Source organism: Eucalyptus grandis, chromosome 5, assembly GCF_016545825.1.
Source record: "Eucalyptus grandis isolate ANBG69807.140 chromosome 5, ASM1654582v1, whole genome shotgun sequence".
Taxonomy (NCBI): domain Eukaryota; kingdom Viridiplantae; phylum Streptophyta; class Magnoliopsida; order Myrtales; family Myrtaceae; genus Eucalyptus; species Eucalyptus grandis.
The window spans coordinates 32,067,387-32,088,734 of NC_052616.1; the positions used below are offsets into that span (position 1 = coordinate 32,067,387).

General features: G+C 38.0%; 1 protein-coding gene and 1 pseudogene across 1 annotated transcript; one reads left to right on the forward strand and one right to left on the reverse strand.

Annotated features, from left to right (window-relative positions):
• Nucleotides 1–2,089: 2,089 nt before the first annotated feature.
• LOC104446749 lies at nt 2,090–6,104 on the forward strand (annotated as a pseudogene).
• A 5,585-nt stretch (nt 6,105–11,689) lies between these two features.
• Nucleotides 11,690–18,795, reverse strand: LOC104444842 (U-box domain-containing protein 43). Its single transcript, XM_010058596.3, has 5 exons — nt 18,006–18,795; nt 16,299–17,642; nt 15,290–15,587; nt 14,144–14,631; nt 11,690–13,650 (listed from the first exon to the last, which is right to left on the reverse strand). Exons 2-5 carry the CDS (start codon nt 17,538–17,540, stop codon nt 12,637–12,639), a joined length of 3,042 nt encoding a protein of 1,013 aa, XP_010056898.2. The 5' UTR covers nt 17,541–17,642; nt 18,006–18,795; the 3' UTR covers nt 11,690–12,636.
• Between the last annotated feature and the right edge of the window lie 2,553 nt (nt 18,796–21,348).

The following is a 21,348-nucleotide window of genomic DNA, read 5'->3' on the forward strand; positions in this document are numbered from 1 at the left end:
ATGAAGATTTTGTTATGATATATTAATATGGATATAGATTTTCCTTTTCCTTTTTTTTTTTGCACCTATCATGAATACAACAATTTACTTCTTTCTTCTAGAATTACCAAAAAAAAAAAAAGAAAAAAAGCCATCATATAAAGATTAAAGCAAGAAAACATAGTTTGTTCTAAACATAGTTTGTTTAGCTCGAACTCATTTTGGGATTTACGTAGTTTGTTTCTTCCAATCTCAAAAAAATATAAAGATTAAAGCAAGAAAACAAGAAGAAATTTTGAAAATGGAAGATCAAGACTAAACATTCTTTATTGTTCTACTGCATAAGAATTATTTATAATGTTCATCACTAGATATTTCATGCCCTCAAGAATTTTTTTTTCCATGAAGAAAATAAGTTGGGTGAAAGAAGTTAAATAATTAAAAAATATTTTCTTAAAAATAATCATTTGCATTAATTATAAAAATAAATAAATGAAATATATTTCATTGTCTATGAAAATATTTAAATATAAATTATTAATAATGATGAAAATATTTTTTTATTGATTAAGTATTTTAAGCAGTTAATTAAAATATATATATATTTTTAAAGTTTTTTTATTTTGCGTGAAACAGATAGTAATGGTAATATGCTCTTTTCTCAACAAGGCATCTTTCACTCGCAGTGATTGATATGTCGATCTCACGTGCCATGGCGAAACTGAGTTGCTCATATCACACTTCACGTGCGAGAGTTTTCGCTCAAATTCGAGCTTTGGTTCTGCTATTTTCTCCACGACTTTCTCTTGTTTGCTGATGCATATAATATGAGGGAAGCACGAGACGAAGCTCGTCTCTGTTTGCTAAGGCTCTTTACTTCATTTCATTTTCTGATCGCATCATTGCATGCGTCTTGTGTTGGAATTTTGTTTGTTAAAACAAAATGAATGCTTTTTACTTTGTCCCACATAGAAAAGATGGGAGCAAGTGGGTCAATTTAAAAATATGAGAATTCATTTTTATAATTAAATAAATGATTGGGTGGGGCTAGATCCCTCTATACCCGCGTGCGGGTGCGTGCTTAGCACTTGGCAGGCCCTGCGGTTTAATTAGCATTAATCCCTTATTATTTATTATTATTAGTTTTTAATTCAAAGGTTGCCTTTTAATTTGAGAATTTTCGGAAATGAAATATAAAACGAAAATTGAAATTCGAAATTCTATTTAAAAAAATAAAAATAAAACTATTATTCCGAATTTTATTTGTGTCTTTTTTAAGACAACCTTTGGAAAAATTACTTATTCGATTTTGCAATTTTTTTGAAAGGTTGCAATTGTTCGGTTTTCGACTTCTTCCGAAGAGTCGCATTTGTTTATCCGAACAATTTTCTAAAAAAACGTGTCTGTTCATTCTTTGGCAATTTTCACGAAGAGTTGCACGATTGTTTCATATATATACTTGTCATTTTTCGGAAAGAAAAAGTGGTCATTTTTCGAGTTTTCTTTCTGAAAAACTGCAGCCAATTTTTCGATTGTTTTTCTAGAGAGACCTGGAGAAATACTAGAATTGCTATTTAGTATTCTCGGACTTTGTTGTATCCTGGAGGATTTTGCCGGTGACCATTAGCAACGTTGTAGGGCAAATAAATCCTGATATCATGCCTCAAAGTCCGAATTGTTTTACTCGATCCGATTTCATTGTTCAACCCATTTCGAAGTCATATTTTTCCAACATCTCGATCATCACCAAGTGGGTTGTGATCATGTTTTGGATGATGTTTAATGTTTTCAATATTGGTGAAACCGGAGAAAGGTACAGTGTGATTGATTGAATGTGCAAAATCCGAGTGTCTTAGCAGAGTTTTTTTCTTTTTTCAGCGAGTATAATATGGTCGTTCCTTTAATTTGTATGTGCCGACTACAGGTGTGGGTGGACAGAAACCCAAATTCTGCAGCTCTTTACTTTCTTCCTTAAAAAAATCGTTTAGTATATAAATGACAGTAGTGTTCAGCTAATGAATGCTAGTGTCAAAATCATATAGGACCGATGGACTAGTTCTGAACAACTTTCGCAAAAATCCATGAGAACAGAACAAGTACTGCTGAGAAGATGGAGATCACCAATGTGTTGGAGTATGAGGAAATCGCAAAGAAGAAGCTGCCCAAGATGGTGTACGACTAATACGCGTCCAGTGGAGAAGCCCAGTGGACCCTCAAGGAAAACCGAAATGCATTTTTGAGGATTTTGTAAGCAGTTCTCTCCCTATTGGGTGTACTTGAACTCACACATTCCTGATTTCTTTCTTTCGCCGTCCATTTAAATTTGATGAACTGGTGTCTCTGGTGATATTATTGGTCGAGACAAATATTGACTTGTTTTTTCCTTGACTGGTGTTTAACTTTATAGATTTCGGCCTCGGATTCTTGTAGATGTAAGCCATATAGATGTGACGACAACAGTTTTGGGATTCAAAATCTCGATGCCTATCATGATCGCGCCAACAGCAATGCAAAAGATGGCTCATCCTGATGGTAAAGAGCCATGCTTGCATTAGCTTCTTTTTTCTCCCTGAGAAGATTCATGCTTACCATTTCAATACATGATTTTTTTGTTTTTGTGGGTGCTCTGCATCTGTATGTAAATGCATCTGTTTCTCTGCTAGGGCTTGATAATGAAAGTTATGTTGGGTATGCACACATTTATGTATTTGCATGATCATACTGCCACTGTGTCCATAGATCGCACCTTCAATTGGAAAAGACTTGGTGAGTGTCTCATACTAATGTCATATCTCAACAAATCTGCATATGCATCCCTTAATGTGTGTATTAATCTATATGCGTGTGCCTGTATCCAGATGACTAACATTTACCATGGATGTTAGATTAACTATCCATTTGTTGTGTTATATCCAGAAATTCTGAGCTCGTGTTTAACTTCCAAAGGCTGCTTTATGCTAGTGTGTCTAGATCATGCATAATACCACAGTTGCAGTTTGTAATTATGATTTCACATACAGCATGATTAACTGTCATTTGTAGTTTGTATTTATCTTGACATGACTAATCCCCATTATCTACATAGCAAGGAACTTTTAGTATACCACCATGTAATTACGATAATAATTAGCAACTGCTTCTGTAAAGTTTACTTAGGGCAAGTCCATTTCATGTTGTTGCCCATGAAAGTTGGACGGGATATTGTGTTGAGATTTCCCTTGATGGATTAGTTTTGAATAGCGTGATTTCCTTCTCATCTTCTTGCTCATAACAAGGAAAATATGGTACACCCTTCATCACTGATCCCTTGTAGGTAAAAAGTTGAGATGACTGTTTCCCACTGACCCGTAGAACTCCTAATAGAAAGTAAGGACATACAGTTAAATTTTGCCCAGAATAGCCATAAAAAATAATATTTGCTTATGCTTTCCTTCAAGACAGGACCCTGACATGAATGTGAAGACTGTTGGTTCATTAGGAGACAATAATCTTTACTTCTGAAATTTCTTCCTGAACATCTTCAACAACCTGTCGCACGTATGACGGTACATGACCAGAAAAGAAAAAAAGCAAAGAAACTATCTTGGGATTACCACTTACTCAACAAAATTTGAAGTTAAAAATTATTGACTCGCTTTTTTAACTCCTGGGGTATTTAACCTTTTTTCATGACTTAAACTGCAGTTATTTAATAGCTGTGCTTCTTTTCTGCAGTAGAATATGCAACAGCCAGAGATACATCAGGAGCAGGGATAATTATGATATTTTTGATTTGCTTCTTCACTCTCTAAAAAATTTTGTAATATCGTTGATTGTGTTGATATCGATTGAGATTCCATAGGAAATGTGCCACCTGTATTCTCCTTAAGGAGGCATTCTTTCAACAATCAGTGTCAGGTATATATACTCGTCACTCCTTTTATCAACAGTCATTACAGACTATCCTCAGGGGCTGCATCAAGTGTGGAAAAGATTGCTTCAACAGAACTTGCAATTCGCTTCCTCCAGCTTTCTGTGAGTTTAACAGACACTTTATCTTACATTTGTTTATCCGTTATTTCTTGCTGTAGGCCATTTCTTTAGTCTTTTGAATGCGTTTGTCATTTGTGATTTTATTAGTGTAAAGTGTAAACGTAATTTATCTACTCCAGACACAACCTAATCTAGAAGGTAAAATGTTGTTACTTATGCTGTGCCCACGCGTCATCTGCTTGTGCTCCGATTTCTCGCCAGTCCTTGTTATCATGTGTGAACTTTTCAGATTGAACCCAGAAAATCTGTTGACATCTTGAGAGCAAAATTTTTCTCATGATAATTTCAACAAGCCCTGTTTATCAATTGAACAATGATGCACTGCCGAATGCATCTAGGAAGCTGACATCAAGAATAGGTGAGAACTCATTGAATAACCCTTCCTAAATGAAAGTAGCAGTTACATGGATTGTAGGAATTATAAGTAGGATACTGGCTGCCTTCTGCAGTCATCGTTTTTCTGTGTTTGCTGGTGGAATAATTATTTAAATCCATTATGAGGTGAACATAAGAAGAATTGCTGAAATTCTGGTGTGCCTTATTGAAAATTATCAGTCTTCTCATTCTGATGCATTCTTCTGCAGATTTGCTTTGCCTCCATATCTCACACTCAAGAATTTTGAGGGTTTGGATACTGGAAAGATGGATCTTGTAATCATTGTTTCTGACTGCTTCACCTCTTAGTCATGCCGACAAATGACTCAGGTCTGGCTACTTATGCTGCTGAACAGTTGGACCAATCTCTAAGCTGGAAGGTGATATAATTTCCCAAAATATTATCAACCAGAGAATTGTTTAAATCAGGCTATATTCAAAACTGCTTCTTTTTGGTGTACAGGATGTCAAGTGGCTTCAAACAATCACTACACTGCCAATTCTAGTGAAGGGTGGACTAACTGCTGAAGATAGTGAGGGTACCTAGCCACTTGGAGAAAACATTCATCCCTTTTATGACCTCTGTGTATCTCACCTGACTACACCTTTCTGCTAAAATTGCAGCAAGGCTAGCTATTCAAGTGGGAGCTGCTGGAATCATAGTGTCGAACCATGGAGCTTGGCAACTTGATTATGTACCTGCAACCATCATGGCTCTGGAAGAGTATCGTTCTTGATATGAAAGTTATATTCTGATTAAGCTCCTACTAATTTTTCATAGAGAAGCTTGAAAACTTTTGAGCTAAAATCTGTAACTAGAGGATTCTGTTGATGTCATTAAGTTTTCGATTCCCAGAAAATTATAAGTACTGAACAAGCTGACTTGACTGATATTATCAGTTGTCATCGTAAGCTACATTGTACCCGTCAACTGGATACATTTTCTAATAACCAACTTTCTTTCCCATTGCGGTTTCTGGTGCAATGAATTGGTTGATGTGATTTGCAGGTTGCAAAAGCTGCACAAGGAAAAATTCCAGTTTTCCGGGATGGTGGGGTTCGCCACAGAACCAATGTCTTCAAGGCATTGGCTCTTGGAGCATCTGGGATATTTGTGACTACTCAGACTTGATTGCATCAATTCTTGCCCATAGATGAAGGCTATGTGGCCCTTACTTACTATTAGATTCAATCCACATGAATGCAAAAAATGAGAGAGAACTCATGTTTCCAATAGTATCTACTCATAAGATAGAAGAGTGGAAAAAAAGAAGGGTAATAATCGTGTCAGACAGTCGTTTTTCTTGCTTTTACTTGGGTCATTGACACCCCACTTTGATTTCTATTCAATATTAATAAACACTAGTATTGGTATTGCCATATTTTCATAAATTTGAAACTCCAGTCCAAATATCTATAGGCGTTAATGATCCTGGGGATTCCACACTTGATAGATATAGAATGAAGCCGAATTTATTGATTATTAGCAAAAGTCTAACAGAGAAACTGAGGTGATCTTGCCTTGTCTAACAGATCGAAGGCCTGTCGTGTTCTCTCTGGCAGCCAAAGGCGAAGCTGGTGTGAAGAAAGTGCTTCAAATGCCCCGTGATGAGTTTGAGCTGACGATGGCATTGAGCGGATGCCGCTCGCTGAAGGAGATCACCCACGACCATATCATGACTGGGTGGGACCGTCCTAGGATCGCACCTCGCTTGTGAATGCGGTGACTCTTCTTGCCTTGTATTGCGGATTAACAGTGTGGAATTTTAATGTTCAGGAACTTTGTACTTTCACAATTACAACGCAGTGTCACCGGTTTGGGATTATGTGAACTGGGGTGACGGGGTGACTTCCTCACATGTATCAATACCAATGTCTGCTCTTAGTTGTTCCTTCACTCCAGTTGTGTTATTTCCAAGGAGCATCGTCTCTGCACATAGTTAGATTTGCCGCGAAGCTCTTGCTTCCGATGATGAAAACGGCAGCTAAGTTCTTGTAGAAATTTAGAGGGAAAATTAGAGCGAGGAAAGGACAGGAACACTGCTACGATTCACCTCCGGATTTCAAATCGTTGCTTGTATATCTAATGCAGACGGCTCTTCCGCCGGTGAGGTTTGCAAATCTAGGGGCTTTTGGCTCAAAGCATCTAATTTCTTATCATCTTCTCAAATCTTAGGTTCGGAATCTGCATGGATTATCTATTCACTCTTTAATCAATATCGAATTTGAAGTTGCGGCCAAATTATTCAGATAAATGTAGGCAGATTAAAACCTATGACCTAAGTAGCTCAAGAAGTATCCATTTGGGCTAATCTTACTAGTCCATTGGATAAACAAGGACACCCGGATCTCTGGAGTGCCAAAAGTTAGCACAAAGAGATACTTAAATGTCAAAAGTTACGAAATTAACACTTAAAATGTTAAAATCAGAGTAAAATTGATCACTTAAATGCCACAGACGAGAAAATCTAGCCAAAACACTAACATGACAATTTTTTGGCGAGCTGAGCACAAAATGACATCGTTTTGTATGCCGATGTGGCTAAACAGTATCAAAACGATGTCATTTTGGTATAATTCGAATTTTAATATAATAATAAATTAAAATTAAAAAAATTATTTATTTATTTAAAAAAAAAAAAAAAAAAGAATGAGGGAGGAAGGAGGAGGAGGGAGGCAACTAGCGACCGAGGGCTTAGCCCTCATCACCGCTACCGCCACCGCCATCTCCCTTCCATCACCGAGGAGGTGGGGGAGGGTCAGCTAGGGCCGTCGAGCCCTGGCCGAGGGCCGATGGCCCCAATTGACCCTCCCCCACCTTCCGGTGACGGCGGGGAGGTGACGGTAGCAAGGGCTCAACCCTCGCCACCGGTTGCCTTCCTCCTCTTCCTCCTCTATTTTTTTTAAATAAATATAATTCTAAATTCTAAATTATTTTGTTTTAGATATAATTTAATTAATTTTTATATTATATTAAAATTCAAAATATGCCAAAATGACATCGTTTTAGCCAATTTAAGAGCTCTATTTTGGCCAACTATAGAAACCACGTCATTTTGGGTAAATTATAGCTAAGTCAACTCTTTGGTGAACCATATAGGCAAGCAATATTAATATTTAATTGCCACGTATGATTTCTGGCCAGTTTCACTAAGGTGGCACTCAAGTGTCCCACTTTTCTACGAAAGTGGCACTTAAATGTAACTTTTGTAACTTTTAGCACTTAAGTGTCCCTTTGTGCCAACTTTTGGCATTTAAAGCGATCTTTTGTCGATAAACAAATGATCAAAGGTCTGGGGGAGGGGGAGAATTCCAAATAAGGGCCTAAAGTACCATCATTTTCTCAATTAAGGGCATGAAGTGAATGTTGTTTTAAATAAGGGCCCGAAGTACCTTCTCATTTTCTCAAATAAAAATCTGAATGAGACATTGTTTTAAATAAGGATCTCAACTCTGAAGTGACCATATCATCTCAAATTAGAGCCTAAACTCACCAACCGGTGTAAGTTCATCTTTTAAATTTTTCCTTTTTTCTATTTTTTTTATTTTCATAAAAACTAAATAAAATTGAAATTAAAAAAAAAAAATGAAATCACAGGTTGGCCGTCGCCCCACCACCTATGGGGCGGCGACAATTGCCAACGAGGTCATGAACGTCAATCGCTCCGACGCTGGGGCAAGGGCCAACGACCCTCGCCAAACACAGATGAGGGCCAAAGACAGGAGAGGGTGGTGACCCGCTCCAAGATCTGGGCGAGGGTCGCCGGCCCTCGTGTCGGCCTAGCAGCTCTCACCGAAGGCCCTCGAACCTCGCTACCTAGGTTTAGGGGCGCTAGGCAAAAGGCCGGCAACTCTTGCCCAGACGGGGGTGAGGGCTGGCAACCCTCACCTAAATCTAGGAGAGGGTCACTGCCCTCACCCAGGTGCCAACAACCCTACCAACCATTGTCGCCGCCCCATCGGCGATGGGGTGGTGGCCCCCTACCACCTGTATGCTCCCCTTCTTTTTTAAATTTTTTTCTTTTTTTAAGTTTTACTATAATTAAATTTAAATTTAAATTTTGTTTGACAAAAACACTCCTAATTGGTCAAAATTGTTTGCTGACCGGCGAACCAACAAGGCTAGGCCCTTATTTACAATAGTTATAATCACTTCAAGCCCTTCTTCGAGATTAATATAGCCACTTCAAGCCCTTTTTTTGAAATAAAGTCCATTTCAAGCCTTTATTTGAGAAAATGATGGCATTTCGAACTCTTATTTGAAAAAAGTTCACTTCAAGTGCTTATATGAGAAAATGATGGCATTTCAAGCCTTTAGTTTGAATTTTCCCAAGGTCCAAGGGCTCAGTCATATGTGGGAATGGGGAAGAGTTAGCACCCCCATAAGACTCTTTTGATATCACAATCTTATCGATAAAGCCTTAGTTTTCACTCATTATTTTATTTTTTAAGTACAATGCATCATTTCTTTGGATTTAAAAATGAATGTCACCAAGTTCGATATTCAATGTAGCCATTGATCAAAAGCCCCATCTTTTTTTCCCAAAACGACATGAATCCATGAGCACGTGCTTACATCTATTTTTGAAAATAAATGTAAAGCGAAGCATGAAATATGGAACTTTTGTCGTGAGAGGACGACAATGATGTGTAGTAATGAGTCACAATGATGACACGTAGCATTTTGATGATACAAAATCATATAGATGACATAACGATGATAAGATGAGGCACATGACATAATGATGACATGAAAGAAACACATCGCATGATAATAATGTGGCAAAAACATATAGACACCATGACGATGACACAACAAAACATACAAAATATGTCCCTATGATGACATGGCAAAAGCATTCCAGATGTCATGACAATGACGCAAACAAATCTTTCTTGGAAGATCAAGGCTCGATACACACACTTGAGAGATAAAGTCACCGATCATCATGTAAGAGTAATTAAATATTAACGTACGTCTTCATCTAACAAGTTAAGCCTTTAAAACAGTTGACAGTGATCCTATAAAATTTTTCATAATATCATAACAGGAGATTCTGAATTCTAATATTTCCAAGCATCATTTGCCCCCTAATTAAACATGTCCACTCTTATAGCAAAAAGACCAAACTAAACGCAAATGAGAGTATTACATTAAACAACGCATTCATTTAACCGCTTAAGCTTTTAAAATAGTTGGTAGTAGTTCCACAAAATCTTATATAGCTCCACCAAAATCTAACATGGTTCAAATACTAGACTAAATCTAACATGGTATCAAAGACCAAACCAAGCGTGAAGAGGAGTATTACAATAAACAATGCATTCATTTAACCGCTTAAGTTTTTAGAATAGTTGGTAGTGATTTCACAAAATCTCACATAGCTCCACCAAAATCTAACATGATATCAAAGACCAAACTAAGCGTGATAAAAGTATTATAGTAATTAAATATTAAACAATGTATTCATCTAACCGTTTAAGCTTTTAGAATAGTTGGAAGTGGCTCCACAAAATTTCACAAGGCTCCACAAAAATCTAAAATGGTATCAAACCTAGATCGTTTAAGTTTTTAGAATAGTTGGCAATGATTTCATAAAATCTTACATAACTTCATCAAAATTTAATATGGTATCAGAGCCAGAGGCCTTCATTTGAATCTTTCCAAGCCCCATTTGTCTTCGCAAAAGACCAAACTAAATGTGAGGAGGAATGCTGAAATATTTAAATAATAAAATACACATTCATCTAACAGTTTAAGTTTTTAGAACAATTGGTTGTGATCTTACAAAATCTCACACTTCATGCTTTTGGGATCAATTTTCTAGTGACAAGTCGTTCAGAGAAGTTCATGTTCTTGTCATACTTCTTTAATCAGAAAAGTCTAATGAAGTGTTGTGATTTGTGAAATGAAAGGGGTTCCTCCTCGGAGGGTTAGCGGCTCAAAGCCCCCCGCATGCATCAGGAAGTTATGCATGTTTAATAATTGTCACGGCTTTCCTTAAACTTATTTGGCTTCTTATAAGTCTCGTTTCTTCTACAACATGTTGAAGTTTTTTCTTTTCTCCTTTTTTTCCTTTTGGTCACTTTGCCTTTGACAGTTGCCTTTACTTTTATGCAGCATTTGCTTATTCCATGTCGTGGCCCTTTCAATCCTCTTTATTTTTCTTGCAAACTTCTTGAATTTCTCAACCCTTTGAAATATTTCTGCTGATTAGGCAATTTCAAACAACTCTAAACGTCAATCACAATCTCACGACAAAATTTCCTCCTCTTGCCTTTCGTTATTGTGGGGAATGATTACTGACCAGGCTCTTACGAAAGGAACATACTAGCCCAAAATGGTTTATACAAGATGAAAATTATGAGGATAAAAATGGAGTTTCAAAAGTTTAGTTAGGGCAAAGTAGGAAGAAGAAAATGCATTAGCATTTACGGAAATACTAAAGCCCAAGATTGGATAAGGCTTATATTGTGCTAAGGAATACTAAAGTCCAAATTTGGAAATACTAAAGCCCTCTTGCGAACTTAGAGGGCTTTTGGCTCAAAGTTCTTAAATTGCTATAATCTTTTCAAATCATAGGTCTAAGGTCTATATGGATCATCTATTCACTCTTTCATCAAATTAGGAATTACCATTAATCTATTTGGATAAATCTAGTAGGGAGAAGATTACCGCCTACCGCTACACTACTGATCTACTGCATAAACTAAAGTCGAAAGGTTTGGGGGCTTGGTTACGTGTGCCAAAGGTTAGCATCCCCACAACCCCCTTTCGATACAAAAATCCTATCGATTAAGTCTTGATTTCCACTCCTTATTTGGTTTTCTGAGTAGAATGTAAGACTTTTGGGTTTTAAAATGAAATGTCATAAAATTTGGAAAATTGCTATTCCAGGTCGCTTTCAATTAATGAGATAATTACATGAGTTCGTGCTTCTGTGTATATTTGAAAATAAAAGCATAATGATGGTGAAATGCGAACACTCGGCATGACGACTTTTGTCGCCTCGACATTAGACCCCTATTTTCAGAAGATGACCTCGATTTGATTAATGGTTGACTAAGATTTGACAAACGAGTTGCAAGTCCCGAAAAACATAAATATATACCCATCCTACATAAATTTGGTGTCTTTTAGGTCGTTTACCCATTTCCAACTTTATTATGTCAAAAAGCAACGAACCTTTTTCTCATGAAAGTTATTAACTAAATATTAATTCTATTTGCAACGGACACAATAAAATGAAATTCTTTATTGATTAAAGATCCTCAAGATATAACATTTGATTGTAAACAAAACTTGAAAAAATTAAATATGCTATCATTTCCATCTTGTCAAAGGCAAGAGTTTATCACTAGTTTACAAGAAAATGCAAATAGACCAACCTTTTCAAAGCAAATTTACAGATGCCAACTCCATTTGCCAATCAACGTCGACGATCTTGAAGTGATATGACACAGTAATTTTCATTATACAAATTAAGCATACCTATAATCATGAAAGAGGGCACTCTTCCTATCTATCGCACCATCAGTTTCGACTCCTCTTCTGTCATAAGCTATGCCGTGCCAGCTCGGACATTCCATTGGACAACTGATCATAGTGACTTGAAGCTTGGCTACGACAGGGTTTTGCATCAGTCACCTTACAAATAGCTTGGTAACAATAACTTGCTAATATGGGCTTTCACATCCTTCAATCTTCTCACAGACAAACACAACCTTTCTAATATTTTGCCACACAAGTTAAAAGTTGTGCCCCATCAAAGAATTTAAGCATTGACCGAAGTGTGCTGCAATCGTCAAGAAAAGAATTCTATACAACAAAGAATTAATCTATTCTATATGTCTGACTCATTTCTGGCTAACTTACCAATCAGTGTTCCGCTGACTTTGTTTCCTTACAATCTAATCAGTCTCAAGATGATTGGTACAGAGTTTAGCAGAGCAGGTCCACTTCAGCCAGTAATACTTTGCAAACAGATTGAATTCTGAGAGCTCCAAGTGGAACTGAAGCCTTCTTGACTTCAATCGCACCAAGGACTTCACATCCAAATGGCAGTGCTTCTTAAAGATCACAATAGTCGTTGAGATTCATGACCATATATACATCCTCTTGAGCAAAATTCAAGATTATGCTGCCAGTTGTCTTAGACTTCTCAAAACAAAAGGATTACGCCCACTCTCAGTCATCAATTTGATGACTCGCAAAAGCAGCCATGCACTTGAAATGGCTGAGACAGTCATTTAAAAATAAGAAGACTGATCAGGAAGCACGTTTAAGTGAGCAAGTATTCTGGCAGCCAAAGATTTCATTCTGCTGCTTCCACGCTGTGTCAAGTCAACTAGAGGCATTTGTGCCAATGGTCCATACCTCAGTTTGAGTTCTGGCAACCGGAAAATCCTTTCCAATGCCTCTAATGATTTCTCCTGCAAACTAGAGGAAGGGGAAACAAGAAACTTTATCATTGGAGGAATCATATTTGCTTCCACAAGAACCTTACTGCCACTTTGCAGTTTTTGGCCCTCAATTAATGTCAATAATGCATCTAAAGAAGCCTCGCAGGCATCAAGATCTGCCTCATCGAGAACCCCCACAAGAGGTTCCACAGCATTAGCTTCGATAAGGCAAAATGATGATTCCACCGAACAGATTCCTCCATGAACTGAGCAACCAGATTCCATAGGAGATGAGAAGCACCAGAATCCTCTACGTTTTAGTATTGTCCTGCTCAATTGAGATGAGCTGCACGAGAACTGAGCAAGACACATGGAGGCACGCCTTTTAGTCAAACTAGTTCCAAAATTTAAAAACTGCACCAATAAAGGAATAAGCCCCTCTTTAGCTGCTCTCTTTTGCATTTCCTGGTTAGTAGATACAGTGAAACGACTAATAGCTCCAACAGCGTTTTCCACTAATTTACTACTTTGAGAATTGTTCTGCCTGGGGGTCTGCAGTAAGTTGAGAATAACAGGGAAAGCTCCTTTATCCTGGAGCCATTCAGTGAATTGAGACTCCTCTGGTAGTTTGGCGATTATCCCAACTGCAGAAGCAACCTCCTCAACATCACTGGAGGAGGTTGCTTCTGGTAGTTTGGCGATGATCTTGAGTAATGTCTCAACGCACCTTTCTCCTACATGCTCTGCGATGATTGCCTCATCACTTTCATCAACCAAAAAATAGAGAAGCTTTACAGCATTTGCTCGAACATTTAGCCTATCAAGCTCACATAGCTGAACCAACGCTTGGATAACAGAGCACTGCATTCGGAGTAGATCACCAACATTATAAGTAGATGTAGACAGAAAATGCAGCAAGAGTAAGACCGACATTAAATATGATGTAATTTTTACTTAAAATAGAGAAACAGGAGTATCACTCAGATAACAAAGTTTGCAGTTAAAAGTTTCTCAACTATTGGATCAGTAAAAACCCACGATTCACTAGGTAAATATCCACTATGCAATTCCTCCAAACATGGGATCCACTATGCAAACGCCTTCACAGAAGATTGTGACCTTTTTCCTTTCAATGCAAAAGCTTTCTTGAAATTTTGGAAAGACTCTTTGAATTGGTGGTAATTGCATATCCAACATGATACAAATTACATGAACAAACCTCACCATCCAAAACAAGTGTCCTCAGGACATGTGAAACTCATACTGAAAGCACCTCACTGCAAACAAGGCATTTATGCTTATTACTACTGCAAAGGAACAAAAGAACGAGATCACAAGGATCGCAGGATGTTACCTGCCTCAATTTGGTCCTGACATTAGTACCGCAAGGGGATTGACACAGGGCATGAAAAGTTCGAAGAATGCACTCTTGTACGTTAGGGCTAGAGAATATAGTCAATGAAAAGAGCTTGAAAATATTTTCCGATTCCAAGAACAAACTCTGTGTCAGACCTGACTCTTGAGACAAGGTTGACATAGCAAGTTGCATGATGGTGGCAGCTACTGTTTCACGCAAGCTCAAGGATGATGAGCTGTGATTAAAGAGAACATCAAGTAAGGGACCAACTGCTCCATCTTCTATCATCTGGAGCCCATTTTTCGGTAAAGTCGAGAGGGTGTAGAGAGCCTTGATAGCCACTTCTTTCACCTGATAGTCAACATGTTCAATCAAGTGAAGGAGGGGATTCAACACTCCACCCTCATAAAGAGATGCCTTGTTGTGGTCAGTCAACTCCATTTCTGCCAAAGCCTTTGCAATGGTTCTTTTGACATCCTCCGGTCCTGCATTTACATTAAATCATAAGCTGTGTTACCAAATTAACCTTGCAGTACTGCTCAATCAAACCCGATTTATGCATTTGATACAAATAAATAAATGAGCAGCCAGAGAGAGTGTTGACACATATCAATAAAAACAATTAAATGTTCCCTAAGTTGTTTTCGATTAGCAATTACACACTTTATTCTTGTCATGCAAGCTTCCAATATAAATAATTTTCACAAACCACAACAAAATATACTCCCAAGATCACTGGAATAGATTACACTATAACTATAACCCTCAAAAGACAACACCAACAGTGATGTCTGACAAAATGTATGAATGAGATTCAACTAAAACAAGTCCGGCCTTGTTGCACTAAGAAGAGGGGTCAGAACTTTTGAACGAGATAAAGGAGCAAAATCTACAGAAAAAGGATTCCCACTTCAGAAGCCCCTATCAGGGTCACTGAAATAAACAACTATTCAAATATGAGATCAGTTTGTTTTTTTCTTTCCCTACAAATAAGCTCATCCTAGTTTCATAAAACCAAGTTCAGATAAATGATGTTGTGTTTACCAGGAATGAAAAAGAACAGCTAACTGCTAGAAGAGGGCCCAGAATCACTTATGCTAATGTAAAGACCTTAATTTCATCAGTCAGAATTGAGGAAATCACCGGAAGAAAGACGCTGCAGAAAATACTTGAAGTAATTTGCCTTTGCCATCTGCACAACATTCTGATCTGAGAAGGACAGATTATCCAGTAGCTCTTCTGCATCTTTTGCAGCTTGAATATCATCACCCCTTGACATGGTCACCAAAAGAAGTATGCATCCTTGGACCTTCCCCAGACGGCCTCTTATAGAACTATTTTTCGATAATTCCAGCAATAATCTTACAGCTAACTTCATCTCACGGCGTCCAAGAGAACCAACGATGACTTCAATTGCGTTTTCAACACTTGCAATTCTTTCCTGCATCATAAACCATCATATGCAAATATGATTGATCTTAGCATTAGTTGTAGCTAGAAATTAATCATATAACATATCGAGATGTAGCTAGAAATTAATCATATAACATATCGAGATTATGCAAACATAATTGTATTAGATATGTTGGATATGCTAGAATGCTAATTCTCTGCAAAACTTTCTGCAGGGGAAGGTGCTCCCTTGCTATGATATATAAGGAAAATTTGCAGAAGGTAACTAAACGACCATGAGATTACTGTCTCATGTTTAGTTTGGAGTTAATCGTTATAAGTGAGGAGGATGGCAAACTGTCATCTCTTGCGGGACACGAGATTCTAGCTAATATAGACCAAACGAAGATACAAGTAGAGCTTTAAGGATCATTTAGTTTCTTATTTGTAGTGAGCAATTAGTTGGTTCATCAGCAACAAAGTCAAATTTTTAAAGAATTTCTCACTTGATAGAATTAATTAAACTTGATGAAATTGAACCCCAAGGACAGTGACTTTCATATAAAAACAGCATATCCGGCTTCATAAATGCGAGAAACCAAAGTGTAGCAGTAGCATTCCGCTGAGAATCCAAGCTATGCCATTGCAACAGCCTGTTAGCACCCACATGTACTCTAGACTTTAAGGCATTAGAAAGAGAAACTCTTATTCTCCCACTTCAATGCAATTAACCATACACAGGTAAACAGGACTTATGTACCTTAGCATGATCAGTATCCCTTGCCACTAAGCACAGAATAACGAGAACATGACTTTTAATGTCTCGAATATCTCGACCTTTTGAACGCAGAAGTTCGATCAATATGGGTATGTAGTCCTCCATTATTACCCACTCTCGATGCACATCTCTTTGTTCACAGAGATCTTGTAGCTGCTCAAGGCAATGATTCACTTCTTCTTCATCGTCTGACTCAAGCTTCTTTTTGATGGAAGCAATTGTAATCATGTTGTTTCGGTCCTTCCATTCTTCAATAGATTGTCGCAGAGTTTTATTTGGCCGTAAAATGGATGCATCTATAGGAGTCATTGTCAGAGGACACATGTTATTCCCTTCTGCAAACCATTTTTCTATTGCGCTTCGCTCAAAAGTATGTCCAGATGATGTCTCCACAGGGTCCACCATGACATCTCGAGTGATCGGGCAGTAAAATGACTGGAGCGGTTCCAGTGGTTGAGTTCCCAAAGACTTCCGCTTGGTGAAGTATTTTATCTCCCTCTCCTTAGGAGATGAAATAGCATCTGCCCTTTCTAACAAAGCAATGATCTGCTCCATCTGTATAGCTTCTGCCTGATCCTTCCGCAGCTGGGCATTTTCAATCTCACTCTTGAACTCATCAAATTCTCTCCTTAGGGATGTCTTCTCAGTAGATACACCAACTGCCTCTGCAATACAAACCAGCAAATTGTTTGCGTAGGATCTGTCAACTGTCCTCTCCTGTATTCCGGATTCAATTTTCTCTAGAACCTCTTCTTCAGCTGAAGCAGCCCGAAGCTCCGCCTTCTCCATATTGTCACATAGAATCCTGATGTCTTCACTTATATTAGAAGAGAGATCCAATGATGCCAACGGGAGGAGGCTTAGTCCTCTACTGATCTCTCTCATGCTGCTCTCCAAGCTTTTCACAATTTTGCGACAATTCATTAAAAGATACACTTTGCTCCTCTTGCTGCACTCCCTCGTAAGTCGCTTGGCATTGTTGACTTCTCTATTGAGAATCTCAATTGCAGCTAGCAAGCTTTGAGAATTACTGATTTCTTTCCGACTCAGTTCTTTAATTACTGGGACAATCCTTTGCAAGTAAGTAGTGAGTACCTTAAAACTTTCCTTCTCAACGAGAACGTCATTGGAAGCAACTATAACATCAACAATGTACTCCATCGTTTGAGAAAGGGCTTCGGATGCAGGAGCCAATGATGCATTAGTGACCACGTCCAATGTCATTTTGTGGCAAGCAAATGGGAAAAGGCAATCAAATTTCAAAGACGAAGATGAGACAACCGTGCACTAAGGCTGTTGATCTCATTGTCCTCTAGAAGAGATTCCCTGCACCAAAAGAAAGAATTAAATCAGGAAGCTTTTCCCCAACTCCTTTTTTTTTTTTTTTTTTTTGTAGGGAAGCTTTCTTCTCATAAGGTTCAATTCTGAAAGTATCCCATGTGTCCCAAAAATTTCGTCGCAGTTTGTCAGGACTGGCTGTTCTCACGGGCGTAACCGACAGAGGTGCGTAATGGCAAATGCAAAGCTCAATAAGCAGTTAGAAAGACTCAAAAAAAAAAAAAAAAACTCATGCACATTCCCGTACAAAAAATTGCCAGATTACAATGAAAAAGATTTTCACCGGGGAAAATAAGCTATTCCAGGATAAAGGGAAAGGACATCATAAGTAATTTCGGAGAAACCACATACTGGGTAAGCTCATCAGATGGCTCGCTCCGTTCTCGATCACACATCAGCTGAAACTCCCAGTTTCGTTTCTTAAGCAATTCGCGACCGAGAAATACGAGGTACCGGTCCCAAAATCGAAGCCATTACGATCGCAGAGGCATCGATGCATTCTCTAGTACCAACATCACAGGCCTCGACGCGCACTCTAGCAAACGTAACCCGAGTCCGACGGCATTCATCGCAGCTTAAAGTCAACACAATCGGTCGAAATTGTTCATTTCCAGATACGATCGAAGAGGTGCAAAACCAAAGCGAAATCGCAACCACTCACCGCCCCCCCGCGAAACCCGAGTCCCCGTTCCTCCGGTTCGAAGCGGAAAGGCGAGGAGGAAGAAGTAAAAGATCGGAGAATTGGGTAAGAAGCAGATCGATAGTGCTACGGAATCAATGTCGAGACCACAGCTCTGAACCAAGACTCAAGAAAGTTGACTGGAGGTCAACACCATCTCTTGCTTCCAAGACCCGAAGAACGAGTTGCCCGAAAGAAGAAGGGATCAATGCCGGCGAGGAGGGAAAGGGAGAGGGAGAGGGAGAGGGAGAGGGACTCGGACAGGGGAGACCGAGACAGAGAGTGCGAAAATGAATAAAGTAAGTAAGAAGGAAAAATATCTGATGGATGTCTGTCCGTTCTCGCCCTTCTCGCGTCGCTACAGCGGGGCACGAGACCGGAGTGACGACCACGACAGTCGACGACACCGTCCTTTGACCGTGTTCGATCCTCTTAACGACATTTCACTCTGGAGCGCGTCTGAAGTGACGATCTACGCTCTCACGAAAAGGGCGATTCCAGTCCGCAAACCTTTATTTTGGGAAAGTTTCGGTCCTCGTACTTTTTATAAAAAAAATTCAATTTTGGTCCGCTTACCTTATCCAATAGCAAGATCCCGATCCTCATGTTGTTCTTCAGTCCATCCAATTTCTATCCGAAATCCAATTGTAGGATATTCAGTTAGCATACATCATCGACTTTTGGTGTTTACGTGCATAAACCTTCTAGAGGAAACTTAGGCTCTTGGGCCTCCACTACTCTATAGGGGTTTCGATTTTGATTTCTCTTTCTATCTTTAACAATTATAGAGCATATATTTGAAATTTAATAGAGCGTTAGACTACTTATTTGCATTTTTTACTAAAATTTGAAATGCATTACAAATTTCAAGATAAATTATTAATAAATGTATGTGATCGCGGGTGTCAAATTTTGTGTACCATGAAAGTTTCAAGCGAGGAATGGGAAAAAGTCAAAATGCATTCGATGCAAAATTTAGATTAACTAAAAAGGAAAAAAAGCATAGTTCATCCAAACACACTAAAAAGCTAAGCACTCAAGAAAATTAAGCTTTTTTGATAACTCTAATAACTAAATGCCATCTACTCAAAAGATTTAAGAAGTCAAAAATTTACTTCAACCGGTGCGTAAAGACAAGTTACTTTTTGTTCAATTGAAAAAGTAATCTTGCCAGTCTACTCTAGTATAGGTTAATCTAAGATAATATAGTCATACCAAAAAATATTACTTGAATGTGCTTTTGACATTTGGCCAAATAAGGGTTGCTTATTTGGATTTCAAGCTCCTCGGTTGATTCATTTAGCTTTCCTCTAATTTTTTGTATAATACCACTACTCATGTGAATGCATTCTAAACTTTATTCGCCTATCTGGCTTTAACGTTAGTCATAGAACCATTGCATATGTATGTTCTCAACTCTTCAATTTCATTTTCCTCTAGATTTACATGTCCCTCCATGTCTCATCTTGAGATCTTCTAAAGAGAAAATGTGAAAAACCCTCCTCAACTTTTGGACTCACATTAAATAATCCTCAATTTTTTAAATTCCATCTTCAAACGAAGACCCCAATTGGATAAATAAATATAATATTGTTCAAAAATGGCATTATACTCTAATAGATGAGGAAATAAATTGAGTTCCTTCAAGCTGAATAATAGCAGTCCTGCATCATGCTCCTCAATGAGAAAATCTCGCTCCAACCCTAACAAATCCTGAAAGTATACTAAAAGTTTAAGTATCAAATCTCTCTTGTTTGAAAGAATCAAGCACATCGAAAATGGTTTTTTTGGTCGTCTCTTCCTTCAACTTGATCAGTTGTTCCATGGACTCTAGTAATCTGCTAGCTAAATTCAAAGGAAAAAAAAAATTGAACCTTTATTGTGCATAGACATTGTCAAGCTGATAAATGGCTCAAATGATATGTGAATGATGTGATCTCGACACTTGATTATAGGGTACCGTGAAGTGACGGTGGAGCCTTGGCCTTTGAATCAACAACTCTTACAAATTGTTTGTACCCCAAAAAAAAAAAAAAGATCAACTTTTAGTTTGTTGACATATGATAGACTTAATCAATGATAGTAGAGTTTGGTCATTTATGAATAAGGGAATCAACAGCTTGATGAAATGACAACATAAATAAATAAACAACCTAACGAAATTGATGAATAGGGGAGTCAACAATTGGATGCAACTATCAAAAAAGTAACCGCCAATGTAGAGGAATAAAGCAATGATGAAGATAGTGGAGTCGATGAAACGGTCAAAATAGTGGAACTGATGAAGATGTCAAGGTAGTGGAGTCAATCTAATTGTTAATATAGTGGTTTGGTAAATGTTTATAACCTCCATTTGTAATCGTCAATTGTAGGCTTTAAATAGCCGCATTTTGCTCATCGTAGAAGCCTCCCCCCACAAATATTGTTATCTTTCAATTCATATATCTAGTCATAGTTTTAGTTTCTATACATATCGTGATTAGTTAAATTCTCGCTTGTGTCCTAGCGGTTTCCAAATATCTTGGCATCGATTAAATTTCTTTAAGATAATCGTTATCTCACTTTCTCCTCAATTCAATTCAGACAAAGTATTGTGTACTTTAATGTCAATTAAATTTTGTTGAAGTATATTTATCGATTTTCTTATGTATTTGTGATATATTCTTTTTAGCGTCATCATAGAACCTATCTCCCCTTAAAAAGAGCTAAAGAACAACTTTCGATGGAAGGTATTTTGTCGTTGAGGTTAATTCTAGCGAAACATCTTTTTGACACACCTGGTAGGACTAGTGTGGTGGATTCGAGAAAGTACAATGCCAAGAACAAGGAATCATCTAGAGCCTAATCACACTACTGATAACAACCTTGGTTACTTAGTCCAAATTCCAACCGCTCCTTGAGTAGTAGAGACAAGCCAAGGTACGAACGTGAACATCCCAAGACACCTTACAGAAGAACAAGCGATAGAGTTCACATCAAATCCTACTTTAGTGATTACCATGAAAAGGCTATTCG